The 15514-nt window shown below is 43.8% G+C and overlaps 1 protein-coding gene across 1 annotated transcript in view; it reads left to right on the plus strand.

The window, feature by feature from the left end:
* Positions 1 to 15514, plus strand: part of LOC126149856 (farnesol dehydrogenase-like) — a 103414-nt gene that overhangs the window by 58446 nt on the left and 29454 nt on the right. Inside the window, exon 5 of the mRNA XM_049915837.1 lies at positions 11977 to 12123. Coding sequence (XP_049771794.1) covers positions 11977 to 12123 — 147 coding nt within the window. The remainder of the gene's footprint in view (positions 1 to 11976; positions 12124 to 15514) is intronic.

The raw sequence follows: 15514 nt of genomic DNA on the forward strand, positions 1-15514 counted from the left end.
GTTCATCGAACCATTTTCATACTACTTCTCTACCATTCCACTCTCGAATGGCTCGTGGGAGAAAGGAACACCTAAATCTTCCCGTTCGAGTTGATCATTTCTCTCTACGTAGGTGGGTGTCAACAAAATACACATTCGGAAGAGAAAGTTGGTGATTGAAATTTCGTAAATAGACCTCGCCGCAAAGAAAATCGCCTTTGTTTCAGTGACTGCCACCCCAACACGCGTACCATATCAGTGACACTCTCACCTCTACTGCGCGACAACACGAAACGAGCTGCCCTTCTTTGCACTTTTTCGATGTCCTCCGTCAATCCTACCTGGTAAGGATCCCATACTGCGAAGCAGTATTCCAGCAGAGGAAGGACAAGTGTGATGTAGGCTGTCTCTTTAGTGGGTTTGTCGCATCTTCTAAGTGTTCCGCCAACAAAGCGCATTCTTTGTTTCACCTTCCCCTCAATATTATCTATGTGGTATTTCCAATTTAAGTTGCTCGTAACTGTAATTCCTACGTATTTAGTCGAATTGACAGCCCTTAGATTTGTGCGATTTGTCGTGTACCAAAAATTTATCGGATTTCTCTTAGTACACATGTGGATGACCTCGCCCTTTTCTTTGTTTAGTGCTAATTGCCACTTTTCGCACCATACAGAAATTCTCTCTAGATCTGTGACCTCTCTGAGAGGAGATCACGAATCCAGTCACACAACCGAGACGATATTCCATATGCACGCAATTTGATTAATAGTCGCTTGTGAGGAACGGTATCAAAAGCTTTCTGGAAATTTAGGAACATGTAATCGATCTGAGATCCCTTGTCGACAGCACTCATTACTTCATGGGAATAAAGAGCTAGCTGTGTTGCACAAGAACGATATTTTCTGATTCCGTGTGGGTTATGTATCAATAAGTCGTTTTCTTCAAAGTGATTCGTAATGTTCGAGTACAGTATATGCTCCAAAATCCTACTGCAAATCGAGGTCAGTGATATGGGTCTGTAATTCAATGGGTTACTATTTCCTTTCTTGAATACTGGTGCTACTTTACAGTTTTTAGGATCAGACCTTTCGTCAAGTGAGCGGTTGCATATGATTGCTAAGAAAGGCGCTATTGTGTCTGCATACTCTGAAACAAACCTGATTGGTATACCATCTGGACCGGAAGACTTGCCTTTCTTAAGTAATTTGAGTTGTTCAAATGTCTCTGAGCACTATGGGACTTAACTGCTGTGGTCATCAGTCCCCTAGAACTCAGAACTACTTAAACCTAACTAACGTAAGGACATCACACACATCTATGCCCGAGGCAGGATTCGAACCTGCGACCGTAGCGGTCGCGCGGTTCCAAACTGTAGCGCCTAGAACCGTTCGGCCACTCTGGCCGGCCTAATTTGAGTTGTTTCGCAACACCTAAGATATCTACTTTTATGTCACTCGTGCTAACAACTGTTCTGGTTTCGAATTCTGAAATATTTGCTTCGTCTTCTTTCGTGAAGGAATTACGGAAAACTGTATTTAGTAACTCCGCTTCAGTGGCACCATCATCGGTAACATTTCCATCGCTATCGCGCAGTGACGATATTGACTGTTTTTTGCCACTGGTGTACTTCATCTACCCAGTCGGCGCATGGACTGTAGCTTGTGCCTATTTCCGTCGTGTCCTTGACGCAGGAAATTAGGCTGCAAACAGCTGCGGCCCCTCCTTCATTTCTACTTCTGTTGCTATAGGAGCCAGAAAGCTCGGTGCTAATGGACTGGCACATGTGTTGTGCGGGTCAGCCTATGTGCAGGCGTCCATGCCAGGTTTCAGCAGGGTCGTTTTCGAGCCGGTGGGAATACATAGGTTAATGAATATTAATATTACACAAACATTTTTATGGTTCTTATATAAAATGTACTTGTTGAAATGATGGTTTACATGTTTTTGACAGTTGTATTTTCGTCACTTGTTTAAACCTTATCTAGAAGGTCTGCCAAACGAACAAATCTTTCGTAGTACTAAAACACCTGCTTTTCCAATTAAATAAATATAGGGAAAACAGGTGGTGGTAGTGTTTAGCATTACGACAGCACTTATTCATAAATGTCATGCATACATTTTTGATAGCTTGTTTACGTACTAGTTACTTCCAGAACACATACAGATAACTGCTGCAGTTCGGTAGAATTGATAACAGGTAGCTCCTCTGTGGCGCTACTAAAGGGCACTAAAAATACAAGTAATTCGTTTGCACAAAACATTTTACCCTCACAAAATGGTTGTAAAACTGCCACAATTGATTTTCGCTCAACTATGACCTCATCCAGCGTGAAAATCGTGAATTTTACCACTACATCAAGCACAAAACGTTGTGAGTCTGATTCAGATTCCTTCTGTGGATCACTAAGACTACATGAATTATACCCAGCGACACTATGGAAGCTCCAAGGTAGGGATGGCGGTTGTGGCTGATACAACAGGTTTTCGGTTACACCTGTTATCTTTTTCGTCCAGTTTAACACGACTGTTGAAACCGCTCAGAATAACCGGTTTCTGAAATGGCCGAGTTTCTGTTTTTTATTTTCTCAGACATTGAACGAAGATCGAAAAATACTAAGACTCACTCAGATTTTTGCGTTATACGTTTCCGCATACGTAGAATCAAAATATCAGACGAAATAGGCAAGTAAAAGGAAACATAATACGTCTACTGTTCACTGCTTTCATCGAAAAATAACGAGGAGCTGAATACTGTAAAAAATTCATCAGTATTTTCCTACTGATTACAATTTTTTAAATGCCTGTAAAGAAACTACGTTTGTTATAATCGAGGATCATACCACCATTTGGGCATTACGAATAGTCAGTGCTATAGGGTGCAAAGTGAGGTCGAAGAACTCTATTTCTCGTGTTATGTTATCCTTTTCTTAGGGCTGAAAGGCAGATAAACCCATATTATATATATATATATATATATATATATATATATATATATATATATATATATATGTGTGTGTGTGTGTGTGTGTGTGTGTATGTATATGTATATATATACACTCCTGGGAATGGAAAAAAGAACACATTGACACCGGTGTGTCAGACCCACCATACTTGCTCCGGACACTGCGAGAGGGCTGTACAAGCAATGATCACACGCACGGCACAGCGGACACACCAGGAACCGCGGTGTTGGCCGTCGAATGGCGCTAGCTGTGCAGCATTTGTGCACCGCCGCCGTCAGTGTCAGCCAGTTTGCCGTGGCATACGGAGCTCCATCGCAGTCTTTAACACTGGTAGCATGCCGCGACAGCGTGGACGTGAACCGTATGTGCAGTTGACGGACTTTGAGCGAGGGCGTATAGTGGGCATGCGGGAGGCCGGGTGGACATACCGCCGAATTGCTCAACACGTGGGGCGTGAGGTCTCCACAGTACATCGATGTTGTCGCCAGTGGTCGGCGGAAGGTACACGTGCCCGTCGACCTGGGACCGGACCGCAGCGACGCACGGATGTACGCCAAGACCGTAGGATCCTACGCAGTGCCGTAGGGGACCACACCGCCACTTCCCAGCAAATTAGGGACACTGTTGCTCTTGGGGTATCGGCGAGGACCATTCGCAACCGTCTCCATGAAGCTGGGCTACGGTCCCGCACACCGTTAGGCCGTCTTCCGCTCACGCCCCAACATCGTGCAGCCCGCGTCCAGTGGTGTCGCGACAGGCGTGAATGGAGGGACGAATGGAGACGTGTCGTCTTCAGCGATGAGAGTCGCTTCTGCCTTGGTGCCAGTGATGGTCGTCTGCGTGTTTGGCGCCGTGCAGGTGAGCGCCACAATCAGGACTGCATACGACCGAGGCACACAGGGCCAACACCCGGCATCATGGTGTGGGGAGCGATCTCCTACACTGGCCGTACACCACTGGTGATCGTCGAGGGGACACTGAATAGTGCACGGTACATCCAAACCGTCATCGAACCCATCGTTCTACCATTCCTAGACCGGCAAGGGAACTTGCTGTTCCAACAGGACAATGCACGTCCGCATGTATCCCGTGCCACCCAACGTGCTCTAGAAGGTGTAAGTCAACTACCCTGGCCAGCAAGATCTCCGGATCTGTCCCCCATTGAGCATGTTTGGGACTGGATGAAGCGTCGTCTCACGCGGTCTGCACGTCCAGCACGAACGCTGGTCCAACTGAGGCGCCAGGTGGAAATGGCATGGCAAGCCGTTCCACAGGACTACATCCAGCATCTCTACGATCGTCTCCATGGGAGAATAGCAGCCTGCATTGCTGCGAAAGGTGGATATACACTGTACTAGTGCCGACATTGTGCATGCTCTGTTGCCTGTGTCTATGTGCCTGTGGTTCTGTCAGTGTGATCATGTGATGTATCTGACCCCAGGAATGTGTCAATAAAGTTTCCCCTTCCTGGGACAATGAATTCACGGTGTTCTTATTTCAATTTCCAGGAGTGTATATATATATATATATATTTAGCAGGAATTGAATAGAACTGAGTTTTTGTTGAAAAAAGCAAACATGCTCCATCAAAAGACTCAAATGAGCAATTGAGATAGTAGGCAAAATATAACATTTGCCAGTAACAATTACATGACAATAGTTAAAATTTTGATAATGAATTAACGCAATGTCGAATTTTATCGTCCACTGTGTTAATAAATACTCGCTCTATAATGTTTTGGTCTGTAATCTGACTCCTTTCATTAGAAACGGTCATAATTCAGAGACGATACCAGTATTTCAGAAACCACAATATCTCCTGCCAAACTTATTTCTAAAAACTGTGAGAAAATGAAACGCCTACAGCCATCCTTATGATCTTGTTTACTGTGTAGCTATCAGTTTCGGCACTGCAGTGCTCCATCTTCAGGTCGTAGTTGATGCTGAAGGGGTTATTACGATCCACATATATACTGCTCAGTGGCCAACGTAACTGGATTACGCAGGCTATCTGTAACTGTGATGGCCGAGTGGTTCTAGGCGCTTCAGTCCGAAACCGCGCTGCTGCTACGGTCGCAGGTTCGAATCCTGCCTCGGGCATGGGTGTGTGTGATGTCCTTAGGTTAGTTAGGTTTAAGCAGTTCTAAGTCTAGGGGACTGATGACCCCAGATGTTGAGTCCCATGGTGCTTGGAGCCATTTGATTTGTAACAGTGATGTCAGCATACCAACTCAGCTGGCATTTGATGGTTGGAGTGCTGACATCACAGTTACATATAGCCTGCGTAATCCAGTATTGTTGGCAACTGATGTAGTATATGCGTGGATCGTGATAGCCCCTTCAGCATGAACAAAGGCCTAAATTGGTAGCTACACAATAAATAAGATCATAAGGACGGCTGTGGGCGATTCATTTCCGTACAATGGTGAACGGCCGTGGCCCCCAAGACCTCCAGTCAAAAGGATGGACATACAAAAACTTCTTTTTAAAAAGGTTTTATATTAAACCAAACATTTTAGGTCATTGCTGTGGTAACCTGATATATCGGTTTTATACCTGGTCATCAGTAAAAAAGGAAAAATATCTGTTATAACTGAGATGAAATGTTGTTGTTATGGTCTTCAGGCCTGAGATTGGTTTGACGCAGCTATCCATGCTACTCTATCCTGTGCATGTTTCTTCATCTCCCAATACGTACTGCAGCCTACATCCTTCTGAATCTGCTTAGTATATTCATCTCTTGGTCTCACTCTACGATTTTTACCCTCCACATTGCTCTCCAATACTAAATTCGTGATCCCTTGATGCCTCAGAACATGCTCTGCCAACCGATCCCTTCTTCTAGTCAAGTTGTGCCACAACTCTTCTTCTCCCCAATTCTATTCAATTCCTCCTCATTAGTTATGTGATCTACCCATCTAATCTTCAGCATTTTTCTGTAGCACCACATTTCGAAAGCTTCTATTCTCCTCTTGTCCAAACTATTTATCGTCCATGTTTCACTTCCACACATGGCTACACTCCATACAAATACTTTCAGAAACGACTTCCTGACACCTAAATCTATACTCGATGTTAACAGATTTCTCTTTGTCAGAAACGCATTTCTTACCATTGCCAGTCTACATTTTATATCCTCTCTACTTCGACCATCATCAGTTATTTTGCTCCCCAAACAGCAAAACTCATTTACTACTTTAAGCGTTTCATTTCCTAATCTAATTCCCTCACCATCACCCGATTTAATTCGACTACATTCCATTATCCTCGTTTTGCTTTTGTTGATGTTCGTCTTATATCCTCCTTTCAAGACACTGTCCATTCCGTTCAACTGCTCTTCCAATTCCTTTGCTGTCTCTGACAGAATTACAATGTCATCGGCGAACCTTAGAGTTTTAGTTTCTTCTCTACGGATGTTAATACCTACTCCGAATTTTACTTTTGTTTCCTTTACTGCTTGCTCAATACACAGATTGAATAATATCGGGGAGAGGCTACAACCCTGTCTCACTCCCTTCCCAACCACTGCTTCCCTTTCATGCCCCTCGACTCTTGTAACTGCCATCTGGTTTCTGTACAAATTGTAAATAGCCTTTCGCTCCCTGTATTTTACCCCTGCCACCTTCAGAATTTGAAAGAGAGTATTCCAGTCAACATGGTCAAAAGCTTTCTCTAAGTCTACAAATGCTAGAAACGTAGGTTTTCCTTTTCTTAATCTAGCTTCTAAGATAACCCGTAGGGTCAGTATTGCCTCACGTGTTCCGATATTTCTACGGAATCCAAACTGATCTTCCCCGAGGTCGGCTTCTACCAGTTGTTCCATTCGTCTGTAAAGAATTCGTGTTAGTATTTTGCAGCCGTGTCTTATTAAACTGATAGTTCGGTAATTTTCAAATGTGTCAACACCTGCTTTCTTTGGTATTGGAATTATTATATTCTTCTTGATGTCTGAGGGTATTTCGCCGGTCTCATACATTTTTCTCACCAGATATAGAGTTTTGTCAGGACTGGCTCTCCCAAGGCTGTCAGTAGTTCTAATGGAATGTTGTCTACTCCCGGGGCCTTGTTTCGACTTAGGTCTTTCAGTGGTCTGTTAAACTCTACACGCAGTATCATATCTCCCATTTCATCTTCATCTACATCCTCTTCCATTTCCATAATATTGTCCTCAAGTACATCGCCCTTGTGTAGACCCTCTATATACTCCTTCCGCCTTTCTGCTTTCTCTTCTTTGCTTAGAACTTGGTTTCCACCTGAGTTCTTGATATTCATACAAGTGGTTCTCTTTTCTCCAAAGGTCTCTTTAATTTTCCTGTAGGCAGTACCTATCCTACCCCTAGTGAGATAAGCCTCTACATCCTTACATTTGTCCTCTAGCCATCCCTGCTTAGCCATTTTGCACTTCCTGTCGATCTCATTTTTGAGACGTTTGTATTCCTTTTTGCCTGGTTCATTTACTGCATTTTTATATTTTCTCCTTTCATCAATTATATTGAATATTTCTTCTGTTGCCCAAGGATTTCTACTAGCTCTCGTCTTTTCACCTAGTTGATTCTCTGCTGCCTTCACTACTTCATCCCTCAAAGCCATCCATTCTTCTTCTACTGTATTTCTTTCCCCCATTCTTGTCAATTGTTACCTTATGCTCTCCCTGAAACTCTGTACAACCTCTGGTTTAGTCAGTTTATCCAGGTCCCATCTCCTTAAATTCCCACCTTGTTGCAGTTTCTTCAGTTTTAATCTACAGTTCATAACCAATAGATTGTGGTCAGAGTCCACATCTGCCCCTGGAAGTGTCTTACAATTTAAAACCTGGTTCCTAAATCTCTGTCTTAACATTATATAATCTATCTGAAACTTGTCAGTATCTCCAGACTTCTTCCATGTGTACAACCTTCTTTTATGATTCTTGAACCAAGTGTTAGCTATGATTAAGTTATGCTCTGTGCAAAATTCTACCAGGCGGCTTCCTCTATCATTTCTTGCCCCCAGTCCATAGTCACCTACTAAGTTTCCTTCTCTTCCTTTTCCTACTATCGAATTCCAGTCACCCATGAGTATTAAATTTTCGTCTCCCTTCACTATTTGAAGATGAAATAAAGACCGAAAAATACCGGTTATTCAGAACTATAACACTGGTATCGGTTTGAATCAGTCTGTTTTTCCCATCCCTACTCCAAGGAGTATACGGAGGAACGTACCAGATTTCGAAACAAGCGATCGCGCTTGCTTCCGTAGTCTTATTGACGTGTTCTAACAGTTGAGTAGTTGGCTACTCCTTACTTAACGCAACCTGCTTTGAGCACGCCGGCCCGGAAAGAAAGACTTGTCTGACGCTGCTGGTACGAGGTGACTTCAGAGGGTAAGCTGCACATGTCGTCCCCACGCTAGGAACCGTGTGTACCAAGAGCGGCACATTGTTAGAAAGGAGGACGCACTCCAGGTTTCCTGCAGACAGGGTTCTCAGTGTTTAAATGTGATGGAGGGACAACTGGACGCGTATTACAAATTTGAAGTACGAGGGACACTAAGATTCTTGTCGGTAAAATGTGTGAGTTGGACATAGATTCGCAGTGTAATTCTGGCGGTATACGGACCAAGCGCAGTGTCGTAGTGAAATGGTGCCAACAACTTGGCTAAGTCGCGCACGTGTGGGCGATGCTGGTCGGGAAGGGAGGCCATCGACGTCGTCCTCAGGCGACAATGTTCGGGCAGTAGCAGCAATCGTAGGTTTGGCGATGAGGAGAACATTCACACAGCACTTCTCGAACAGCTCCGTTACAAAGGTGCGGATTTCTATCGGCGAGGAACTCGAAGAGTGTTAGAACGTTGCGACCGTCGGTTACAGAGACTTGGTGACTACGTTGAAAAATACCACAGGGACATGTACGAGAGGCGTTCAAGGAGTAATGCAAGACGTTTTTTTCTGAAAGCAGGTTGGTTTTTGTTCACGATTCCAATACACCATATTATTTCCCCCACACATTTGGCTACAAAATCCTATTTTTGAACATAATCTTCGTTCAACGCGACAGCCTTACGCCACCTTACTGGAAGGGCCTGTAATGCCGAGTGGTACCATTCTGCAACCTCCCAACAAATAAATAAATTCCGTAATAAAAAGGGACTAACATCCCAATAAAAATTTGACTCATATAAAACTTTTCAAAAGAAATCTCGTAATGTAACCTTTCAATAATTAACTGACTGTGACTCTAAACTGGTAAATCTGGACGTCAGCAATGCTGCGTCATGGCCCTGAAAAATTATTCTGAATAAACTGAAAATTCTTACCTCAGTGATGTCGCCGAATAACGCATATATATCTGCTCCTGTAAGAAATTTTTCTGGCACAGCCCAGTACAGTGCTGGCCACTATATTCTGCCTTATGTATGAAAAACAGCTGATTTTCTTTACGATAAATGGCATGACTATGGATAGGAGAAATTTGTAAAAACTTTAAATTCAGATGAATGACTGTCAAAAGTTGGTTTCTTTATAAGAAAGATTATTATTGCAAGATTTTTGAAAAGCATTTACATGGGACTTTGATATAACAATAGTACAAAAATCAGTTGTAGCAATTAACACACGTCCGCGGCAATAAAGAACAACAATATTTTGCGTTTACGTTATACTACATTGCTCAGGCACCGCCATCGTTCTCCACAACCGGCCTTGGTAATTCCACAACTCCACTGCTCTTCTCGAGCTACGAAACACGACTACTGGACTCCACTGTCCGAACTCCAGGACACAAATGCTCTCTGTGAGCTGTACAACTCGACAACTGCTCTCTACGAGCGACCTGACCCAACCGCCCGACTGCGAGCTATTACTGCTACTGCTGCCGACACTCCTCTCTCTTCTGCGATTCTATTGTAGCTAACATATCGCAGGCAGCGCGTGAGCAATCCATCTAAGTTGCATCTGCTCAAGTGCGCTAACAATAAATTCCTTAGTCATGGACGTCTTACAACTCTACTGGTCAACGTTGCAGGCAATGTCTTGCTGCATCAATAGCATGTCCATCATTCAGGTTCTGCTTCCCGCGGAGTGCATCCTTCCCTGGGCCAAACAGACTGAAGTCGGAAGGAGTGAGATCTGGACAATAGGGCGGATGAGTAAGAACAGTCCAATGCAGTTTTGTCAGCTGCTCTCGGTTACGCAGACTTGTATGAAGCCTTGTGTTGTCATGGAGAAGGAGAAGTTCGTTTGCATTTTTCTGGCTAAGAACACGCTGAAGTAGTTTCTTCAATTTCTTGAGGGTAGCACAGTACACTTAAGAGTTGATTGTTGCACCGTGAGAGAGGACATCAAACTGAATAATTCCTTCAGAGTCTTAGAAGACCGTCGCCACGACTTTATCGGCTGAAGGTGCGGCTTTGAACTTTTTTTTTTCCGGAGGAAAAGTGATGTGGCGCAATTCCACGGATTGCCGTTTTGTTCCCCGTTCGAAGTGATGAACCCATGTTTGATCAAATGTGAGGATGATCGACGAAAAATTCTCACAATCAGCCGTGTAACGCACGAGCAATTCCGCACAGAGGGTTCTTCGTTGCTCTTTATGGTCTTCTGTTAGGCGGTGAGAAACCTAGCGGGCTCACAGCTTTTGAGTACCCCAACTGGCGGGCGAATCTGTCGGCAATACCAGCAGAGACATTCAGTTGAGCAGGAGGGTGTTTGATGGTGATCCGACGATATCCTCGAATGAGAGTGTCCGCACGTTCCAACACTGCAAGAGTCACAGTTGTGCGACCTCGTTGCGATAATGACTGACGCCTCGCCCAACGACTCGCTGTGCTTTTGTTCACTTCCAGGTCTCCGTAGACATTCTGAAAGCGCCTATGAATATATCTGCGATGCTTTTGTTTTCCGCCAGAAGTAGCTCAGTGACAGCTGTCTGCTTGGAACGCACTCCGTTACAGACGCCATTTTGTAGGCTACATATAGGACTACCACTGTCGCAACTTCATGAAATTATAGGGACTGAAGCGGGAATATTCCATGATGTCCCACAACAAATTCAGCATTTCTGAACCGAAGCTGGCCGAGAAAAATATGTGTCGCATTACTTATTGAACGACCCTTTATAGGGACTGAAGCGGGAATATTCCATGATGTCCGACAACAAATTCAGCATTTTTTGAATCGAAATTGGCCGAGAGAAATATGTGTCGCATTACTTATTGAACTCCCCTCGTATCTGTTTCATTCGGCGTTGAATATACGAGGGCTGTCCAGAAAGTAAGTTACGATTGATCGCGAAATGAAAATCACAGTGAAAATCAGAAATGTTTCATTTGTAACAGTTAGCTACACCTTTCAGCTACTTCTCTACGTAGTCGCCGTTCTGACTCAGACATTCGTCGTAGCGTTGTACCAATTTTCCAATACCCTCATCATAGAAGGCAGCCGACAGTGCTTTACGCCAATTCTCTACGCTGGCCTAAAGCTCGTTGTCTGTGGCAAAATGTTGTCTTCATAGCCAGCGGTTCGTTTGAGCAGAGATGAAACTCAGTGGGAGACAATTGCGGGCTGTATTGTGGGTAACCAAACATTTCCAATCCAAACGATGCAGGAACATCTTCATTGTCCCTGCAGAATGAGGCTGAGAATTGTCTTGAAGAAGAAACCGCACGACAGTTATGTAATGTTGGTTGCATAGCTTCAGGGGAAAATTCTCACCAGGCCCTCGTACTTGGTGGGAGACAGTATTTTCTATAACATCTTTACGCGCTCATTAAGAACTCAGGAATGAAAAGAGCGACATAATTCTACCTAGAGTCATACTAGAGACACTGCCCAACACATCTTTGCAAAGCTTTATCGGATTTTCATAGTCGTTTCCATTTCGCGACCGATCGTAACTTACTTTCTGGACAGCCCTCGTAAGTTGGTTGCCCCATCGTAATAACGTGTAACTTACTTTTTGAGGACCGATCGCAGTCTTGTACATGTTGAAGTGTTTACCCTGCTCCTACTGTGCTGGCGGTGCCCTCTCCGCTGACTCCACCCCCTGTGGTGCCGCAGGTGATCAGCCCCGGCCTGGTGCTGACCGACGTCTTCCAGGACTTCAAAGTGCTGACCCGCGAGGCGGTGCTGTCGCGGCCGCACCTGCGTCCTGAGGACGTGGCCGACGCGCTGCTCTACGCCCTCAGCACGCCCCCGCACGTGCAGGTAAGCGCAGCTGCGCCGGCTACCGCCGTTACTTCTCTCTGACCACAATACACAGCACGTCCTTGGAGCGAAGAACTGATTTAGAAAGGAACAGGCTGCAACTAATGTACAGTGTGGTATCACAAAGTTCCCGAAATATACCTGTTAATTTCATATCCCAGGAATCATGTAGCACAATAAATCGTAATGACGTGGAACGACTCATTTTACGTTCACATGACTAACTAACTTGTAAGTATAGCTACATGCTGAACATTTATACCCTTTTTCTTTTATTTCATTTACTGATTTATTTAAATATACAGATCTAAGCAATTCCTACCCAACACTTTTTACATATTATAATGATACAAATTCTCTTACGAAATAGAAGGCGTAGTCAAGGAGAAACTTTTTCAGTTTTTTTTTCAAATTATACTTTGCTGTCTTTCAGACATTTTATATCACCTGGTAAGTGATCAAAAAATTTTGTTCCAGCATTGATCACCCCTTTTCGTGCTAAAGATAGTCTTAACTTCGGGTAATGAATGTCTTGTAATTATGTGCATAATTGTTCCTTTTGAACTATAGTGAATTATTTACAACGAAATTTATGAGGGAATAAATATACTGTGAAGCAGTAGTCAGAATGCCCAGCTCCTTAAACAGACTTCTACAAGATGATCGTGGGTGAGCACCAAGTATTGTTCTTACAGCACGTTTTTGAGCAATGAAGATTTTCTTAATTAAAGGTGTGTTAACTCAGAACATTATTCCATACAACACTACTGAATGAAAATACGCAAAATATGTCAACTCACCGATTTGCTCTTCCCAAGATTTGCCGTGACTATAAGTGCAAATCTGGCTTAACTAAACTGCTTTAGGGGTTCCACAATGAGCTTTTTCTAGTTTAAATTATCGGCAGTATAGACGCATAACGATTTTGAAGCTTTCACCTGCAAGGTTCGCAGAAGAGATTTTCTGTAAAGTTGGGAAGGTAGGAAACGAGGCACTGGCAGAACTAAAGCTGTGAGGACGGGGCGTGAGTCATGCTTGGGTAGCTCAATTGGTAGAGCACTTGCCCACGAAAGGCAAAGGTCCCGAGTTCGAGTCTCGATCCGGCACACAGTTTTAATCTGCTAGGAAGTTTCATATCAGCGCACACTCCGCTGCAGAGTGAAATTCTCAATCTGGGACATTCCCCAGGCTGTGGCTAAGCCATGTCCCCGCAAAATCCTTTCTTTCAGGAGTGCTAGTTCTGCAAGGTTCGCAGGAGAGCTTCTGTAAAGTTTGGAAGGTAGGAGTCGAGGTACTGGCGGAATTAAAGCTGTGAGGACGGGACGTGAGTCGTGCTTGGGTATCTCACTCGGTAGAGCACTTGCCCGCGAAAGACAAAGGTCCCGAGTTCTAATCTCGGCCCGGCACACAGTTTTAATCTGCTAGGAAGTTTCAAAAACTTTCTGGTTTGCCAATGGTACTGTAATTCTGTCAGAGACAGCAAAAGACTTGGAAGAGCAGTTGAATGGAATAGACATTGTCTTGAAAGTAGAATATAAGATGAACATTGTTGTTCTTGTGGTCTTCTGTCCATAGACTGGTTTGATGCAGCTCTCCATGCTATTCTATCCTGTCCAATCATCTTCATCTTCCAGTACCTACTGCAACCTACATCCTTCTGGATTTGCTTAGTGTATAACATCGGGGATAGGCAACAACCCTGTCTCACTCCCTTCCCAACCACTGCTTCCCTTTCATGCCCCTCGACTCCTATAACTGCCATCTGGTTTCTGTACAAATTGTAAATAGCCCTTCGCTCCGTGTATTTTACCCCTCCCACGTTCAGAATTTGAAAGACAGATGAACATTTATAAAATCAAGACAGATGTATTACAATGTAGTCTAATTAAATCAGGCGATGTTGAAGGAATTAGATTAGGAAGCGAGACACTAAAAGTAGTAGATGAGTTTTGCTGTTTGGGCATGAATATTAGTAATGATGGCTCAAGTACAGAAGATATAAAATGTGACTGACAATTGTAAGAAAGGTGTTTCTGAAGAAGAGAGATCTGTTAAAAGAGATTACAAATTTAAGTATTCGAAAGCCTTTTCTGAAGGTACTTGTCTGGAGAGTACCCTTGTATTGAAGTGAAATATTGACAATAAACAGTTCAGTTAAGACGAGAAAAGAAGCACTTGATATTTGGTGTTACAGGGGAATGGTGAAGATTAGATGGCCAGATCACGTAACTGATAAGGAGGTACTGGGCACAGTTGGAGAGATAAGAAATTTGTGGTACCACTTTACTAAATGAAGAGATCAGTTGATAGGACATGTTCTGATACACCATGGAATCAACAATTTCGTATTGGAGGGTAGTGTTTGGGATAAAAATCGTAGAGGGAGACGAAGAGATATAAGCAGGTTCAAAGGGATCTAGGCTGCAGTGGTAATCTGGAGGTGAAGAGTCTTGCACAGGACGCATCGAACCAGCCTTCGGACTGAAGACTGGAACATCAACATTTAAAATTATTTATTATGTGCATCTTGTTGTAATGCACCACCACCTTCGAACGATCCCTTCAGAGTGAATAAACAGGTCCCAACGATACTGCCACTTTTGATATGCATCCCGGAAATGTTTCTTTGTAAATGTGTTTAGTACCTTCTTTGATTCCGTTTAAATCATCTTCCCTCTAACAAATAGTTGCCGTTTCAGCTTGATTTTTCGGCTTGAGGAAGAGGAGGAAATCACACGAAGATATGTGTTGTGAGTATGGCGGGTAGAGAAAAGTACTGTCATCCTGTCTTTAGTAAAATATTTCTGAACAATGCAGGCATTAGGCGGTCGTTGATTGTCTCGGAAGAGCATCCAGTTGTTCGTAAGCCATCTTATTGGCGTTTTCTCCTCATGCCCTCTCTGAAACCTCTTAGAGTAAAGCGACAAAACTATTTATTGACGCCGGCCGCTGGTGGCCGAGCGGTTCTAGGCGCTTCAGTCTGGAACCGCGCGACCCCTACGGTCGCAGGTTCGAATCCTGCCTCAGGCATGGATGTGTGTGAGGTCCTTAGGTTAGTTACGTTTAAGTAGTTCTAAGTTCTAGGGGACTGATGACCTGAGATGTTAAGTCCCATAGTGCTCAGAGCCGTTTGAGCCATTTATTGACGTTGTGAGTAGGTGAGACGAACTCTTTATCAACAGTCACGTCAATATACGAAACAGATCAACAAGCACTTAATATTGCTCTTGACTTGTCGAGCTTTTTCTTTCGCCTATGGGAATGACTCTTCATTACGACAATCACGGCTTCATTTCAGGGTCATAGCTAAAACCCAACTTTCTTCGCCACTGACAATCTTTGACAAAAAGTCTGGATCGTGTTAAGCGATTGTTGAAGTTCCCTTTTCAGT

This window comes from Schistocerca cancellata, chromosome 2 (assembly GCF_023864275.1).
Source record: "Schistocerca cancellata isolate TAMUIC-IGC-003103 chromosome 2, iqSchCanc2.1, whole genome shotgun sequence".
Taxonomy (NCBI): Eukaryota; Metazoa; Arthropoda; class Insecta; order Orthoptera; family Acrididae; genus Schistocerca; species Schistocerca cancellata.